At 39.5% G+C, this 18,053-nt stretch overlaps 1 protein-coding gene across 1 annotated transcript in view; it reads right to left on the bottom strand.

Moving 5' to 3' along the window:
- Positions 1 to 4,759: 4,759 nt before the first annotated feature.
- nlrc5 (NLR family, CARD domain containing 5) overlaps positions 4,760 to 18,053 on the bottom strand; it is a 51,800-nt gene continuing 38,506 nt past the window's right edge. The window contains exons 42-56 of the mRNA XM_083916957.1: positions 17,139 to 17,222; positions 16,931 to 17,014; positions 16,761 to 16,844; positions 16,536 to 16,610; positions 15,808 to 15,891; positions 15,594 to 15,677; positions 14,812 to 14,910; positions 14,621 to 14,704; positions 10,937 to 11,020; positions 8,734 to 8,817; positions 8,566 to 8,649; positions 8,365 to 8,442; positions 6,353 to 6,436; positions 5,968 to 6,051; positions 4,760 to 5,798 (exon numbers count right to left, since the gene is read on the bottom strand). Coding sequence (XP_083773083.1) covers positions 5,717 to 5,798; positions 5,968 to 6,051; positions 6,353 to 6,436; positions 8,365 to 8,442; positions 8,566 to 8,649; positions 8,734 to 8,817; positions 10,937 to 11,020; positions 14,621 to 14,704; positions 14,812 to 14,910; positions 15,594 to 15,677; positions 15,808 to 15,891; positions 16,536 to 16,610; positions 16,761 to 16,844; positions 16,931 to 17,014; positions 17,139 to 17,222 — 1,258 coding nt within the window. The 3' untranslated portion in view covers positions 4,760 to 5,716. The remainder of the gene's footprint in view (positions 5,799 to 5,967; positions 6,052 to 6,352; positions 6,437 to 8,364; positions 8,443 to 8,565; positions 8,650 to 8,733; positions 8,818 to 10,936; positions 11,021 to 14,620; positions 14,705 to 14,811; positions 14,911 to 15,593; positions 15,678 to 15,807; positions 15,892 to 16,535; positions 16,611 to 16,760; positions 16,845 to 16,930; positions 17,015 to 17,138; positions 17,223 to 18,053) is intronic.

The following is an 18,053-nucleotide window of genomic DNA, read 5'->3' as shown; positions in this document are numbered from 1 at the left end:
TGAACCTCTTTTTAGGTTTGTAGTGCTTGAATTCAAAGAAGATAGCTGCTCCTTCTGGTAACTTCTCCACATGTCTCTGGATCTCCACGTCCACACTGAAGTGAATGTAGGTGTCTTCCTTCCTGGAGGCCACAGGGGCCTGCACTGGGTTCACATCTACACCGTTCAAATCTCTAACACCAATAGTCATGTATGGTAAGGCAATATACCAGTTTCTACCAATCTGGATCTGAATGATGAACAATGACATTTTACCTCAGGCAAAAGCATGTTAAAGACAAAGGCAACAGAATCTATAGGTTGTCTCGCTCCTGGTGTGTCTTTAAGGATTCCAAAAAGAAAAGAGAACTTCATCAAGTTGCGTGTCATCATCAAAGTAGATGGTGGCCATTTGCTTTTTTCCTTCCCACAGCGAATGCAGATAGCCGGTGGTGATGGCCTGCAAATAAACATCACTTTAAAACTACATGGCATTGATCATCTTCTGATAAACGCTTTAAGATAGACATCCAATGAATGCCATGACTGCTAATGAATTTAGTGCCATATAGATACCTCAAGGTGTTGTCTTAGTTTAGTGTTCCCTGTTATGAAGTCAATCAGTACTGAACACTCCTGTTTCCGCTTCTCCTGTGCCTCTTCTACCATTTCCTGTAATTTCATGAAGCAAATATTAAAATAATACTAAGCGCAGTTAATTCCACATACTTAGATGGCTTTTTACTGACCTCTAGTCTTTTCATGCTCCCTTAGATTCATTGTCCTAAAAGTAAACATTTTAAAATTGAGTTATGTTTAGTAAATGCTTGATATAAAATAGGGAGACTAGATAGCATGCTTGATACTAATAACTAAATCACATACTAACCAACTCAGCCAGGTTGATGGCCTCTTTAAGTCACTGTGCTCCCTGATGACGTGATCATCCTGTGTTGGCTCCTGTTGGCCACATTTATAATATAATGAACTTTTAGTAATGTCATGATAATTAACATTACTGCCACTATTGAAAATTGTAAAAAACACATTTGTTTCTTAAACAAATAATGTCCCAAACCTTTCCATTTTTGTCCTCCCCTTGGCTTGTAACCTCCTCCTCGACATTAAAAACAGACGTGTCCTTTTTAGGAAAGTATATATTTTTTTTTCATGTCAAACTGTTAGAAATCAATCAGTTATGGTGATAAACATACAGTACATAGCCTTTTATAACATTGGACACTTAATTCACCTCACTTTTTCGTTTTAGTCTAAAGACTGATGGAAGAAGACCATTCAGCAACAAATAGTCAAAATATGACAAAAACAGACACAGACCCCTCCAGGTGCAGGTTTTCCACTAGCAATGCACACCACCATCTCCACAGAGCTGCCATGTCATCCTAAAGGAAGAACATTGCCACAAATACAAAGTGCATGTTTGTATTTTTCTATGTTGTACGGTAACCTCATGATTCCAAAGAGATATTATTTCTGTTTGATAATGTCTACTTACAACAGTGAAGTCAAATGGTGCATCCATATACGGGTTAAAGAGAAATATGCCGAGGCTGGCTTGTCTTTTCATCATTGTGGTGGTCAGCTTCTTGTGGTGATCATGGTTTTCATGAATTAGGGACCGTCATTAAATAACTTAACATAAATGTATGAATACAAAATAATTGCAGTTTTTTTCAATAGTTTCCATGTCACGTAATCACATTCTATTAATAAGCCCTACAAATAAGACACAACACTTTTAGTGCTTCATATATTTTTCATGAATATTAGTATGCAGAGATGATCATATTAATACTCATACAAATAGACGAAGCACTACAATACAAATTCAGTGCCGTGTTAAAATTGTAGGGCTTAGTAATACAATGTGATACTGGTTTGGAGTGACTGGGTTACATGACATTGAAGCTATTGAAAAAAACGATAATTTCTGCATATTAAAGGTAGTGTTGGGCACTGCGGGTTGCTAGGGCTGTCTGTTGTTCGGTGCAGCTGTTGTAGCTGTGAAGGGGGCGTTATTTGTCCCAGCAGCTGAATGAGCGGAGACGGGCAAAAACCAGAGTCAATATAGGCCAAGCATTCACTCCATGGACTGAGAGAAAGGAGAGAAACGCCATTAAAACACACGCCCAAATGGCTACGTTTCTCCTTGATCGCTAACATCACTTTCATCTTTACTTAGCTGGAACGGCTAAATCTAACGGCTAGCGCTAACTGTCAGTCAAACTCCTCTGCAATACTTGTTTTTATGGTGTGATTTACCAGAGAGAATGGGTTCAAACAGGATCAAACAGACTCTGGTCTCCTGTCTCCTCGCTTGACACACTTTGCAATGAACCTAGCATCCCGACTGCTGAGATTCTTTTTTGTTGTTGCGACTATGATCTTGAGACACTAGATGGAGGTGTTCTGCTCATTCTCCATAATCAACCTTTAATATTCATAAAAAAAATATATGGAGCACTTAAAGTGGTGTGTCTTATTTGATCAGTTTAGTAATACAATATAAAACAGGTTTGGGCCCAGTGGGTCACATGACATGGTAATTGTTGAAAAAAAACTGCAATTATTTTGTATTCCTATATTTGTGAAGTAATTTAATGACGGTCCCTAAATCAGTATCCAGCGATTCAACGTGAGGCCCTGGGCCCGTTCTTCTGCTTGTAGCCTATGTTGTGGGAGACTTCCTTAAAAATATTATTTTGTAATATAGTTCTATTAGGAGAGCCTGTGGACAAACCCTGCAGCCTTTGAATCATTCAGTTCAAAAACGAAATACTGACTGTTTAAAGATGTGGCTTATATTTAATTCAAAAGATACTTTTTAAATTTACCATTTATTTGTAGGTATTATTCAGATTACGTATTACTTGTTTTTTTAAGGTGGCAGGTTCTGGTCATGTCATTTGACTTTTTCTTGATCTTGTTCACGAGTGAGCGGCCGGAATGTGTTTCCTCAGGAGGGTGGCTGGAGTCTCCCTTAGAGATAGGGGGAGAAGTTCAGCATCCGTGAGGATCTCGGAGTAGAGCCGCTGCTCCTTTGCGTTGAAAGGAGCCAGTTGAGGTGGTTCAGGATCATCTAGTAAGGATGAACCGTGGGCGCCTCCCTAGGGAGAGACCCAGGACCAGGTAGAGAGATTATATCTCCACACTGGTGTGTGTGTGTGTGTGTTGTCTTGTTCTTGTGTGTCTGTGAATCCTAAGAGGAGCAGAAATCACACTACATTTGCATCACCAGTCTTAACCACAAGAGTGTGCCAGAGCAACATAAAGGAAAAGTCCTGCGTGTGACTGTATGGCACACAGAGTGCATCAGTGACAGGAACAGCTGTCAGCTCAGCTGCTCTACTAGGCATGTGTCAGAATGAAATAAGAGCCGGCTTTAAAGCATACTCTGTGGAAGGTGTAGGAAACAATTAACTTATGTACTCCAAAAGTTATCCCCCACTGAGAAATGAGTCTTAAGCAAAATATTTAACAATTAATAATAAACTCTTGGTTATGTATATGATGTGTATGTGGATATTGTGTTCTGTTTGTACTCTGTTAACATACTGTCTTTGAGATAACAGAAATAAAGCAAATAAAAGTGTACCGACAAGAAAGAAAGAAAATAATTGTGGAAAGTGTAAATAAAGTTCAAAACTCAATGTTGTCTTTTTTTATATCTTTATTGACATTTCAGTGCACATCAGAATGAATTGTCAAGGACAAAGGCGATGTATCATGTTAAAGTCAAACCTGATCACAAACTCCAAAAAGAACAAACAAAGGGCACCCCTGTCTGTGCGCATAGTAAATAATAACAATAAAAACAATGAAAATGAATGAACTGGAGAAGACGGACAATAATAACACATATATTCATGGGAAAGAATATTAGCTGCTTTGCTCAGAATGAGCACATTATTACAGCATCATCAGTACAAGAAACTACAGAGATTACAGTGGTAAGACTCCAATCTCTTATTCTCAGTGGTGTTTCACACTTGCTTTGTGTAAAACATTTAAACTCAGCTAACAAATAATTTCCCATGACAACAGAAATAAATATGCAAATTGGAGAGAGACCACAATCCAGAATGAGCATAAGAGCAGATAACTGAGAGGGATTCCTCCCATTACACTCCTCCTTTATTGTACGTTTATGATTTATTGTGTTTTCACTTATGTGGCCTCTAATTATTGTAAACACATCATGGTGCAAAGTGACTCAGTGTCTGCATACATTCAGTTATTATTTTCTCACATAACTTACTGGAACCAAGGGGTCCGTTACATCATGGCCTCTAGGTTCATGGTGTTGAAGAATGAGCAGTGACAGGATGTGCAAAGCCAGCTGTAAGCAGACTGGAAAGGTGGGGCTGATCCAAAATAATAAGCTTGATCCCCAAGCTCTATCAGGTAGGGATATCATTAACCTCACTGCAGTTTTACAGAACTTTGAGATCTGAGTTATTTCAGTCCAACACTGAGATCCATCAGTCTCCAGACACAGAATCATATCTAACTAAGGTTTGAAACACGCAGTTCATCATCTTAAAATCAGGAAAAGTCTCTGAAACAAATAAATCCACTGCCACGAGCATACAAATGAACTACAACCAATTTTGTGTGTTTGGTTAGAAGCAAGCTGTACGCTGCTGGGGAACACTTTTTATACTATAAAATGTATAAAGCAAGTGCTATATATATAGAGAGAGATACATACATATCTCTCTCTATATATATACAAACAAATATTGATAAAAGGGCCATTTGTGTCACCGCCACACTATTATTACATCAGTTACATTCTGAAACTAGAGGACAGTAAGTGCATAGTATATTTCAATTGTCTCAAAAATAGATGTTTGCTTTCCTCAAACATTATACCTCAAACACATTCAACTGTAAATCAATACCAAAGCTGAAATTGGCAACTTTTATAAAAACTGGTTTGTCATATTTACTGATAGCACTGCATGGGACAGACAATCTGTGGAAAGATCATGCTCCTCTGCCTCCATCTGGTGCTCACAACGGCACCTGCAAGATCCACAGAAAATAAGTAACGCTGATCAAATATGAATCAATATTCTGTAACTGTACTGCCTATTTCTGTGTGTGTTTTCAGAAACATATTTTAGTATAATGTTAAGCCATAAAATAACAAAGTGTCCAGCCCGTTGGTTGGTACATTAGGCAGTGCTAGGTTGTTTTCCCTTGGTGCAGTGATACCTCACAGTTGACATTTTTGGAAGAGGATGTCTCTTGTCGTGTTGTCAGGATATAATGACAGTTTCAGCAAATATGAAAAAAACATATTTTTATAAAAGTTACCAACTTCAGCTTCAATCACAGTTCACTGTTCCCCAGGAAGGCTCTCAACATTATAAAAATCAACACGTATTAGGGAAATGCCAAAACAGATGAGAACTCTTTCATATATGGGGCCTTCTCCGTAGTAGACCACACAGTGGTCTTTTAACCATTTGTACTATGAGAGACGACCGTTGCTGTAGTCTTCAGATACACACCTGATTAAGGAATGTCAACACTAAATGTTACATGCAGATCCTAATCACTAGTTGTAATCATGCTTTTCTGTTGGTCATAATGCAGGGAGACACATTTTGTGACAGGGATTGGTCTCTGCAGATTCTGATGAAGTGCAATGTTACTTCTCTCTGCCACTGTCACAGTCACCGTCCATCAATTCAGAAGCTCACACATGTTACGTGGATGAGAAATTCATCCTCCTGTCCCTCAGTGTGAGTCTCTGGGCATCAGTGGGGGGGACATTGTTCCTCCACAGCCTAAAAAGCACAACACGGTGGAACATTTTATGTATACATTAACAAGACATACATTAAATTTATCCTTGAGGAAATAATAAAATGCTTGCTTAATGTGCTATCAGCAGGTTGTGAAGGTGCCTGTATGACCCCAAACCTTCCCTGAGAGACACAATGGCAGCAAGTTTACCTGATGAGCTGCAGAGCAGGACACGACTGTAAGGCTCTAACCAGGGCCTCCGCTCCAGAAACACTGACACTGTTTGACTCCAGACTGGGAGAAATAAACACACACATACATATCCTTTTAATCCCTCTCAGTGTGAGTGTGTGGAGGACAAGCAAGTCAACTAAAGGAGGAACTAAATCTAAACCCACAGGAACACAATGAAAAAAAGAACTTTGATTCCCAAACAAACCAAAAATGATTAAGGAAATGGGGAAGCTACTGTGATGCAGCAAAAAAAACAAAAATCACCTGAAAGCTGACTGAAATTAAACAAAACAACAACTGTGTGTGTGTGTGTGTGTGTGTGTGTGTGCGTGTGTGTGCATGCGTGTTGTCACAGACTCACTCTATTCTGGTCAGCTTCTGACAGAGAGGCATAACTCTGGCCAGCTCCACGGCCACTCTGTCACCACAATTATTCCATCCCAGACTAGAAACAGAGAAAGATGCAGATGAATCGTATTTCAAACAACAATCGATCACTCTCAACATTTAGATCAGGAACTTTATTATAACTCTGCCTGACAAGATGATTGGGTCCCACTTTAGAACCACCATTCGCAGGGCCGACAAATCTGAAATTTAAAATCAGGATCTAACATGTGATCAGCATGGCCCATAAAGAGTGAACCCTTTGGAATCATGGTGGTTTTGGTCATGGTTTTATGCACAACTCATCCAATAGGTATTTATCAAAGTCACTACAATACACAAATGCACTCTATGTTAACACTCTAAGAATTGATTTACGAATTGGCATATTATTATCCAATTTGGAGGCAGAATGTCAACCCAAGACACAAATGATCTCTAATTAAGCTACTACAAGTCAGGCTGTCCCATCAATGAGTTAAAATAGTAGTTAGTGGTTAGTTGTGCCTTGGTCTGTACAAAACACATGAAAAATAAGATAACTGACACTTATCTCTTCACAACCGGATGTGAAGCATCCCTCATTCACTTGTGCTTTCAAAGTACTCTAGCACTTCTTTTTTAAACTGAAGGACTTCAGTTTAAAACACACTGAGGTCTCCGTTTATGTCTCAGCGAATTTAAATGAACAAATAAATTGATGATATTGGACATCTAAAATTGACCACCTGAATGTTCTATTATGTAACTGGGACAATGTAATGTGAAAACCTGACACAAAACACCATATGTTGTTGCAGAACTACCTTATAATTGTTAATAAAGCAAAAGAAAACCAATAGCCACCCATAACATCATCCTTAAAGTGAAGAACAAAGCATAGGATCCCCATGATTTGTATTTGTTTTGCTGCCCCTGGGCATGAACTACAATTACTGAAAATACAATACACTCCAATGTATTTAGGGTAGCTGTCCGTCATCTGATGCTAAAAAGAATTTGGGATGTGGCTCCTTAACAGTGAAACATGAACTACAAAATGTCTCAAGAAAAGTAATGTTTCACAATGGCCTCAAATCAATTGAACTTCTGGGACATGAACTAAATATATTCCTGAAATATCAATAAACGTTTTCTGGGGACAATGTGGAGGTGTGATCAACACGTTGAGCTGTAAAGTAAGGTTTAACTAGGTTTTTATCTTATCATAGTTTTAAGAATGTCAGAAAACCTTTTAGCAAAATAATGAAAGAGAAATCCAAGGGGTTCACGTACTGCTCCTCTTTTTTGAGCTCAGCAACAGCAGTGACAGAGTGAAGTGCCAGCACATATTGTTGTGATTAAAGGCAGTAAAAGGCATGAAAAATAGCTTCCTTTGGATCGAAAAACAAAGCTTTGACAGAGTGCACGGATAAACCACCGACCTGGTCTTCTTACCTAAGAAGTAGGCTGTGAAAATGTTGTTGCTAAAAAAACAGCCTTCTTTATTTTGCACTATTGCATCACAGTTAGCCAGTGGTCAAACTCAAGGGAAACAATTTAGGAAATCATGCTTATTTACTTTTATTGATTACCGTAAAAGCAAGATAAGATGAAAATAGAATACACAGGATGCATATACGATTAAAAAAAATTATCATAACACATTGTCAGTAAATAATGATTTAGCAAATATTATAGGGATCTCTTTAAAGATACACAAAACAACAACATATTCACGTTGCTGCTGTTTGCAGTTTACTGGCATCAAATAACATTCTGTGTATTAAAGAAAAACATTTCCCTTCCCCCATTGTCTTTTGGGGTCAAGTGTGTTTTATTTTCCATCCTGTTTTCCATTAATCATGACATTCTATCCCTGCTTTTATTTGACATTGATTCCCTGTTTTTATGCTCATTTTATATTTTGTCATTTCCTTATTGCAAAGTTCTTTGTGCTGCATTCTTGTATGAAAGGTGTGATACAAATTAAGTTCTTAATCTTACCCCACATCCTGTATGAGGGGACAGTGGGCCAGACCGGCAGCTACAGCACACAGCTCTGGAGTCCCAACAGAAGTCAGACTGGCCACCAAACAAGAAAGGGAAACATATTGTTTAATATAAAGCTTATACTTATACTATACGTAAATCTAGTCATCCATCAGGATTGATTCTAAAACAGCAGGAGAAGCTTCAGAGTCTTACTGAATCTTTGTGAGGTTCTTCATGTGCATTATTGCCTTGGACAGACTCACTGACCCTTCATATCCAATACTGTTCTCTGAAATACTAGAAAAGACACACATCCATGAAAACATAACCCCCAGGACATGTCTGACAGATATAATAAATGTCAATAAGAAATTTGCTTACTCTAAGACAGTGATGTGTGTCAGTGATGGCAGAACGAGGGCCATCCTGGCAGCAGTGAGGTCGCCAAGACTGTTCCTAGACAGACTGGAAGAATGCATGATGTTGATGTTTTAATTCTGTACTGATGTAAATATGCAAAAGTAAATCATTTTCATTCATATTCTTCTCTTTTGCAAAATGCATGACAAAAAATACGTAATAGAGCTGAAAAGTGTATATGTAAAACTAAACCTTTCTGAGCAAAGCGCACTATTGTGAAGACTAGAAATGTTTACATGTGGGAATAAATAGGTGTCTATTGAACCAAAATGTTGAGGCTTAAAACAGGACAAGCAGGTTTAACGAAGTCTGACTCTAACCCTGAACTCTGAGTTCACTAATCCTGAGATGGAAACTCTGAGTTTTTCATTTCCAGAACAGGTATTCAGAGTCAGTTCAAGCAACTCTGAGTAGTTTGAACCTGAACGTAAAAAGCCATCGTCAATAGAGCTCTAATACTACGATTCACCATGGCAACATGTACATTTGAATCTAGTTGACATGGAGATATTAACACATGTATATCAAGACTGTGCACATTTAACTTTAAAGGTAATCTTATCCTGTAATGTTTGGTGATTTGTACTTGAAAAGGTGTCAAGATTAAAATACAAAAGGCTGACATGTATTTAGATATTGGATGTATTTGGCTCAACAGCATTCGTTGGTTTTATTTCAGCTGCTTCAACAAATGTAGTAACTTTAAACACAGCCACTGAAATGCTGTTAAAACAGTTCAGACTGTTGCAGACTGTTTAAAAAACTCACTTTCAAACTACATTCTGCAGCTGCACCACAGTCCTGCTCTGTCTACAGCTTCATACTGATTTTTATTAATAAATGAGAGTATGCATTATGTGCAATATACTGTATATTTTAGTGGGACTGCTTTAACAAAATGACAACTGTCTGCACAGAGAAAGTGTTATAAAAAAAAAGGACATATAAAGGTTTTATTGTGAGTTGTATTGAATATTTGAATGTGGGGGCAAAAACTGCTGCTCAAAGAAATGATTGACAGCGTGAGTAACACACTTATACAATAAAGATTTAGGTTTTCACATTCAGTAATCTCTGCTATTAAAGAGCTTAGATACTCGATATAGACTGAATGAATGAGGAAATTAATGAGTGAATGTGTCTGACTCTGTAAAAGGGAGTAGACACATAGAAAGTCAGGGTTTATTGAAGAAAACCTGAGCAGGTTGGGTAAAGAGTGTTAGTTTCCATGGTAACTGACCCATAATTTAAGGCCTAGTCCACACGAACACAGGTATTTTTGAAACCAAACTTTTATGGCCAACGGTAATAATAATTAAAAGATGGAGATAGCATTCCTAACAGGAAGGCCATTTTAGCCAATCACAAGGCTGGAAAAAATAATACTGGAAAAACTGACGTGTGGACTGACAGCGAAGTTGAGTTACTTCTCACTGTCACTCATGAATTAAAAATCAGAAAAATTCCGAAAAATGCGGATTGGGAGTCGCGTGAGTCCAAGTGCGATGATATATAAGCCCTTTTTATTGAGCAATAGCGTGAGACATCCTCTGACTTCTCTCATTTAAACGAGGAAATAACCGGGGCCATCATCACCAGCAAAGTAAAAGTCTAGAGTCCTCCACAACTCTCCATGGAAACAACTTACTGTTTACCGTCGCACAGTGTGACGTCAAACAATGTCAACAAGAAATTGCGGTTTTCCTTGGTTTTCCTGTCCACACATGACTGCTGGAAGCGGACTTTTTGTAAAAGTTCACCCTGGACTCCGGTTACAAAAAACTCCGGTTTCAGAAGCCCACAATTGTGGCTACGTGTGGATAAAGGCCAAACTGTGCAGAGAAACACATGGTTTAAAAATACCCGCGTCCGTATGGACAGCCCATAAGTTATCTCTCTCTCTGGAAAAAAAAGATATCCAAAGTTTCCCTCATCTCAGGCTTAAAATACTCAAGAGTTTCTGCAGTGGAAAGAGTTGATTGATCAGCAGCCTTTGATAATGCGAACAGTTTCCTTTGAGTGTTATATAGCAGCTATAGCCATGTTTACAAGCAGTGTAAATATGAATGAATACATGACAGAACTGTGCCTTCTACATGGTGTTTCATTTTCCTAAACAACATTCACAGGAATGAGTCACATAAAAAAATGTCATCATCCTTACTGGAGCTCTTCCAGGTGACTACAGCTGTTCAAAGCCTCCAGTAGATTGTCTCCTGATTGGTCGCTGATGAGGTTCTTTGATAGACTGGAAGACGGACACACACACACACACACACAGAAACGCACACACACACACGCAAACGCGCACACACACACACACACACACACGCGCAAACGCACACACACACACACATACACACACACACACACACACACACACACACACACACACACACACACACACACACACACACACACACACACACACACACACACACACACACAAACAGTATAAGAACAGATTGCAGCAACAGTTAGGACAGTGAAAAAAATACTGGTGCCCCCCTGCCCGTCCTGCAGGACTTCTACACATCTAGAGCCTGGAAAAAGGCAGGCCCAATCATCACAGACCCTACACAACCAGGACATTCAGTCTGTTTGAACTCCTCTTTGTTAATATCTCCCTCTCCCTTTGTAGTACTATTATAGTCAGTCCTGTCCCAGTCCTGAGATTGTATTATTATTATGTCATTGCCTTTTTTTTCTTTTTGTACTAGAAGCTGCTGTATTCAAAAGCACACTTGGCCGATAAGACTGAATCTTTGATTCTACTACTGGATGGTTTTGAAGTGCCAAATGTTCATCCAGAGCCATAAAGCAGTTAACAGCCATAACACACATAGCATTCATCTACAACAGCAATACCACAAGCCAGGGATGAATAGATACAGCAACACCCAATGAAGGCAAAATCCTGTGGCTGCGAGTCCCTCATTTGAAAAGGATCAGCTACTTGCCAAAGCAAGCAGCTGATCCCATAAAGAAGGTGCTGACAGTCAAATAAAATGGCTGGTAGGTTTTGGTAGATCACTTTACACGGGCAGGATGGGGCAGTGAAGCCTATACTCTTTACCTACAACTGTACTTAACAAAGAATACCAAAGCCGCTACTGTATGTGTGTAAAATATAAAGTGGGGGGAGCACCCAACCTGGTGATAAAACCTCGACAATGCAGATACTTGAGATGTTAACTAACTATGGCTCTCACATCCAAAGATAATTAGATAAAAGTAAACAATACACAATAGTGTATATATTTATTTTGAATAAATAAAATCATATTATACAAGACTGACAAAAATGGTATCCCAAATATTTTGAGCAGACCAGACAGTTCTGTAAATAGATGTTATATCACATACTGGCTTCTTTAGAATAGATTTCAAGGCTATAAAGATATATATATTTCTTGTTTTTTATAGTACCATGTACGTACACTGAGATTCCCAACAGAAGTCTTTTGTCTGTTTCATGGCTCCCTGGCTGAGAACTAAAGGGGACAGTGAGTTTGCAGTCTGGGCCCAGAGGCTCTGGATCTGCCCGAGGAAGTGAGGCTGAGTCAGTGGTCCTGTTTTCCCCTGGTCTTAACATCCGTCCTGAGTGATCAGACCACAGTGCACGTCTGTTCAAACCTCCAGCAGAATGTTTCTCCACATGCGTCTTCAGTGACCACTTGTGATCTGATATCACTTCCCTGCTCTCTATGTAAGTCCACACATATATCATTTAGGTCAACATATAGATAGTCTACATATTTGAATGAAAATGTGTTTGTCTTATAGTTGTGTGGGAATTTCAGTTGTTCCTCTCTCATAAATCACAGAACATTAGCTGCCTACAGTTCGTCTGTGTGTCAATGGTTGTAACTTTCCTCTCTCACAAACAGCTATTTTGTGTGTAATGTTTAAAATTCGAGGTTCATTTGATGAAAAATAAGCATAGAGTGATCCGTGCAGGAGAGCAGAGACAAAGAGTTTTTTGTTTATTTTTTTCAGTTTTTAAGCCTTTTATTAGATAGGACAGACAGCAATGGGGTGAGAGAGAGGAGGAGACATGCAGCAAACTCCGACCCGCAGCCGCTGCCTCGAGGACCTTCAGCCTCTTTACATGGGGCGACTGCTCTAACCACTCCACGCCCCAACAATGAGGTTATTAAAAGTGTCTGTGTTCAGCTCTCTGCTTTATCAGTTCAGTCAGTCATGTTCATTTAAAAAGTGTGATGTGAACTGTAGCTCAGGTGTGGACAAAGCCAGTGAATAAAGACATAATTCCGCTTACAGCTGAGTAGGTGGTCCTTCAATGTGACTCAAGATGCATGTGTTTACACTGCTAAAAGAATGTGGTCCCATTCAGACCACCTCTGAACGTGTTCTGAGACCCTGTTTACATTTAGCACTAACATGTGGTCTGAGTGATCAGACAGTGGACAGCTCTAGCTACAGGTGAAAACACTGAGGACACATTGAGGATGCATTGAGATCAGCTGTCAAAAATCACATTCAGAGGTGGTTCAGGCTGCATGTGTCCGCATTCAGATAGTAGTGAGAATGGGGATGTGACTATTGTCCACATTAGGGGCCGCCTACTCAACTGCCCCTCCTGCCTAAGAGGAAGTACATCCTCATTCAGGGGCTGTGTCCACAACATCTGAGCCTGTAGCTCTGAGTATTTTTAAACACGATTACATTGAAAGTATTTCTCATGTCACAGAAATGGGGCTTCATCTGCAGCAGCCAGAGAGCTGAACACAGACTTTAAAAATGTCTTTCTTTATGCTCTCCTCCGCAAATCACGGCATGTATCGTCGTTATTTATATGTTCATTAAATACACCCGAAGTTCTGAACAGATTAGACACAAACACAGCCGTTTGTGAGAGAGAAAAGCTGGAAGTAGGAAATCGCTCTTTCATGAGTCATCTCACATTGCTGTAATAATGATTAACGTAAAATAAGACTGCCCCCCGCGCCCCGTCAGGGACAAGCGGTTGCAGAGGATGGAACATAAACAAAAAATATTTTTCATTCAAATATATAGGTCATCTATATCCTAAACGGAAATAATGTATGTGATGATTAACATTCAGACTGGGGAATTGGAATCAGATCACAAGTGGTCCCTAAAGGGTGTGTACACACTCTGAGAGCTGTCCATTTGTGTTCAGATTACTCAGATCTCTGAGTGATCCAATCTCAATGTGTCCTCAATGTGGCTTGAATGCATCCACACCTCTAATGAGAGCTGTAGTGGATGGGTTTAAGAAACAGGTCTGAACGTGGCCAGTGATCTCCTTTAAAGTGAAATTCTGGGGTAAAATCATCCCAGTGTCTTTTTCGGCAAATACACTCATCAAATAAGCCATCAAGACAATTTTTTTCATGCAACAACTATTAATGGAGAAACACAGTATAATTGCTTACAGCCGAATGCAGCTGGTCAACACTGATCAATGCTCAGGGCAGTACAGTGAGTGCGTTAAAACAGCTTTTTTAACCACTAATACTGCTCAAAATAACAGCAAACCTCTGCAGCAGCATGAGAAGAGTCCTAACACAGAAAACAAAGCCCCAATGGGCTCCTTCCTTTGGGATTGACTTTGGTAATCCACTTGAATGGATTTACTATGAGAGGAGCTGGTACAGGGGCCAGTTGGTAAGTCTTTCAAACACTCTTTTAATAAACTCTGGGTTCTCTAACTACGTTGTTGGTGCTTCGGTTAATTGATCTTTGCAAATAAAGATTATTATTATTATTATTATTGTTAATTATTATTATCATCATCATGATCATAATCATACATTGTATGATCGTACCCCCTTTCTTTCTCTTTTTTTTCCCTGCCTACCTGATCTTCCTTAGCTCCGTCCAGGTAGGAAGGACTCTTGTCAGCTGCTCTATTCCTCTATCAGCCATCCTCCATCCCTCCAACCTGACACAACCAGAGAAAGAACACATCCGACATCACTGACCATAACATTTCTTTCCTGACAGGCTAAAATGAGGGTAATGTCATTTATTTATGTGCAGCATGCTCACTCTATCTCCTCCATTTGTGTGAGTCCATCCATGGCAGCTAGAATATCTTGCACACCATCAGCTTCTGATGGTCCCATTACTGTGGCAATCTTATTTAGCCTGGCAGACACACGCATACACACACAAAGGGTCACATTCACTGTTGTACCAAGCCATCAAATCCTCTGTGAAATTGTTTTAATGGTTCCAAACTGGGAGCGGATATCTCTCATGTGAAGAGGATTTATATCCATGTAAGCATGACATGTATTTAGATGCTGCATAAACAGCAAGCAATGACAATGTGCATTCTAATAAGGTCTGACCTTGCAGCTCATCAGTGAGAGACACTTTACAACTTAGCACTATGAGAAAGGGAATGGTAAATTTGCCCCAGGGAAGTGGAGGAGGGTGGGGGATGGGGGCACTGTGGATTCCCATTCCCATCATTTACGTGAGGTTCATGTGGAGCCGATGACAAGCTGGTATAACATGCAGCAGCAACCATGGCTGCAATGTAGGCAGTAAGAGTGAGCAGCAGCCTTATCCCGATTGGCTCAATCATAAATAGAGGAGATTATTAGAGTGGCACTGGATATGGGTGAGTGAAGGGCATCTGTATCACAGTGGAGACGCCAGCCTAGAATAGCTTGGCAGTCTTAGCTTCATATATTAAATAAATACTTACAGCTACATAATGAGCAGCTATAAACAGGCCAGATTAAAGTTGATTAGCCTTCGGAATTACTTGAAAAGGTCAGATGTAATGAGACAGCTACAGTGGGCCAGATTGTGTTTCTTACTTGACACTGCGCATGGAGCTGATTTTCCTTAGTGACTGTGCCAGGGACATCTTGCTCTCTGCAGTCAGCTGCAGGGAATCCAGACTTGGGGAGCAAACAGAAACACAAATGCATGCATAAAGAAATACAAACACAAAGACACATGGACCTACTTAATCTGTATTCAGACATTTTTGTACACATGTTCATTCACATGCACTTGTGTGCATCTTACCAAACACCTTCCAGATTGACACACTCTCCCAGTGCTTGTACGAGCTGCAGCCCTCCAGCCGCTGACCACTCAGAGTGAGACAGACTAGTGGAGACAAGTCAAATGGTAACACTGACTAATGTTTGAATACATTATGTGATGGTTAAAACATTTGACACAATCCCATAAGTATGTTTCACATCATAAGCACTTTTTTTCTTAACAGGGTGGCGACAGATCTGTGAATATATGTATATATATATATATATATATATATATATATATATATATATATATATATATATATTGAAATTCCCTACATAAAATGAAGCATTAATGGACTTCTTCTTTTTGATTGACTTTGGTAATCCACTTGAATGGACTTTACTATGAGAGGAGCTGGTACAGGGGCCAGTAGAGAAGTCTTTAAAACACTCTTTTAATAAACTCTGGGTTCACTAACTAAGTTGTTGCTGCTTCGTTTTATGTGTAGGGACTCTTCTCATGCTACTGCAGAGGTTTGCTATTATCTTGAGCAGTATTAGTGGTTTAATAATATGTTTTAATGCCTTACCTTAATGCCCCGTGCTAATTAGTGCTAGCCACGTGCAGCTGTTAGAGACTGTTAGCGACTCCCTGGGATTTCTCCGTTAATAGTTCATACACAAAAGAAACTGTCTCGATAGCTTATTTGATGTGTGCAAGTGTTGAAAAAGACCCTGGGATTATTTTACACTGTTAATACTTACTTGAGCAATCTTAGACGGGGCAACATTCTGGTCATAATCTGGGCTGCCGTGTCACTAATCACAAGACCTGATAGACTGAGAGAGGGAACATTGAGGATGAAGATTTCATTTCATTTGACAAACAGAACAAAAGAAATGCTCTAAAATGCTCAAACTTAAACCATGTCATCCATAGTGAAACGAAAATGCTTCAGAAAAGTAGTACAATGTGTCTGTGTTGCTCACTTTAAGCACTGAATGGCTGTAGTCTGCAGCAAGGCTTCTGAGAGCTTCTCAGCCACAGCCACACAAGCCTCTTTGGAACCAATACTGCAGGAGACAAAGGTAGCTGCTGGTCATGCAAAAACATTGAGACAGGCATTAGTAAAAGAGTCAAATGTGAAAAAAGCTCTGACCTGAGAGAAGTGAGATTTGGCAGCGAGGGCAGGACAGAACAGAGAAACTCAGCTCCCTCTACACCCAGACTGTTGAGGGAAAAACTGGGAACAATGAGAATAAACATTGTTTATTCAATCTTTGTTTCTTTCTTTTTTCTATTTACATGTCTCCCTTGATTACTGCATTGTGCACTTTATATTCATACAGAAAATGGAGAGTACTAACTGCAGCGCTGTCAGTAAAGGACATCTCAGGATGATGCTCTCCATAGATGCAAACTGGTACCCCTCTACTGCACAGTCCACAAGGCTGGAGGAGAGGATAACAAGAACAAGATAACAGAAGATAACACTCTGCAGGACCTGTTAACAGCTACTTAGACAGTTTAAGTTGGCCTCTTTTCTATTCCCAAAACATTGTGTATCTGTTACCAAAAAATCTTGTTTTCTGTCAACATGATTGATGATTCTTAAGCATTTTGTTTCAAAAGACCATAGTCTGCAAAACTGGAATTAGTGTCTTGTGGTTGTATTCCTCCCCCAAATAGTCAAGTTGCAGTCACATCCAAACTGTCCAGATGTAAATAAAATACTTAGTGAAGACTTTGAATGAAATTGATAAATCGGTATTAAGTTGACAATCAGCACACTTTAAAGACTTTAAAGTCGCCAATGCAGTTACCGACTAAATGTCTCCCCTTCTGTTCCTGAGTTATGAAACAATAATGCATTCTGTTAGGTCACAGTGACCTTGACCTTTGACCTCCCAAATCTAGTCAGTTCTATCTTGAGTCCAAGTGAAAGTTTGCGCAAAATTTTAAGAAATTCTCCTGAAATGTCGTGTTCACAAGAATAGGACACACAATCCAAAAACATCATAATATAATATTTTCATGTCAAAGTAAGGATATTATGCCATTGGGAAAGTGAGACTGTGATGAAGGTGAACGTCACTTTAAGGCATGGGTGTCAAACTGATCCAGTAAAGGGCCGTGTGGCTGCAGGTTTTCATTCCAACCAAGCAAGAACACACCTGACTCGACTTACTCAATCACCTGAACTGTCTTCACACAGTTGACTTGTTGGACCAGGTGTGTTTTTGATTGGTTGGAATGAAAACCTGCAGCCACACGGCCCTTTA

This window comes from Echiichthys vipera (assembly GCF_963691815.1).
Source record: "Echiichthys vipera genome assembly, chromosome: 7".
In the NCBI taxonomy this organism is placed as follows: Eukaryota; Metazoa; Chordata; class Actinopteri; order Perciformes; family Trachinidae; genus Echiichthys; species Echiichthys vipera.
The sequence above is the reverse complement of the archived record's forward strand: the minus strand, read 5'-3'. Positions and strand labels throughout refer to the sequence as shown.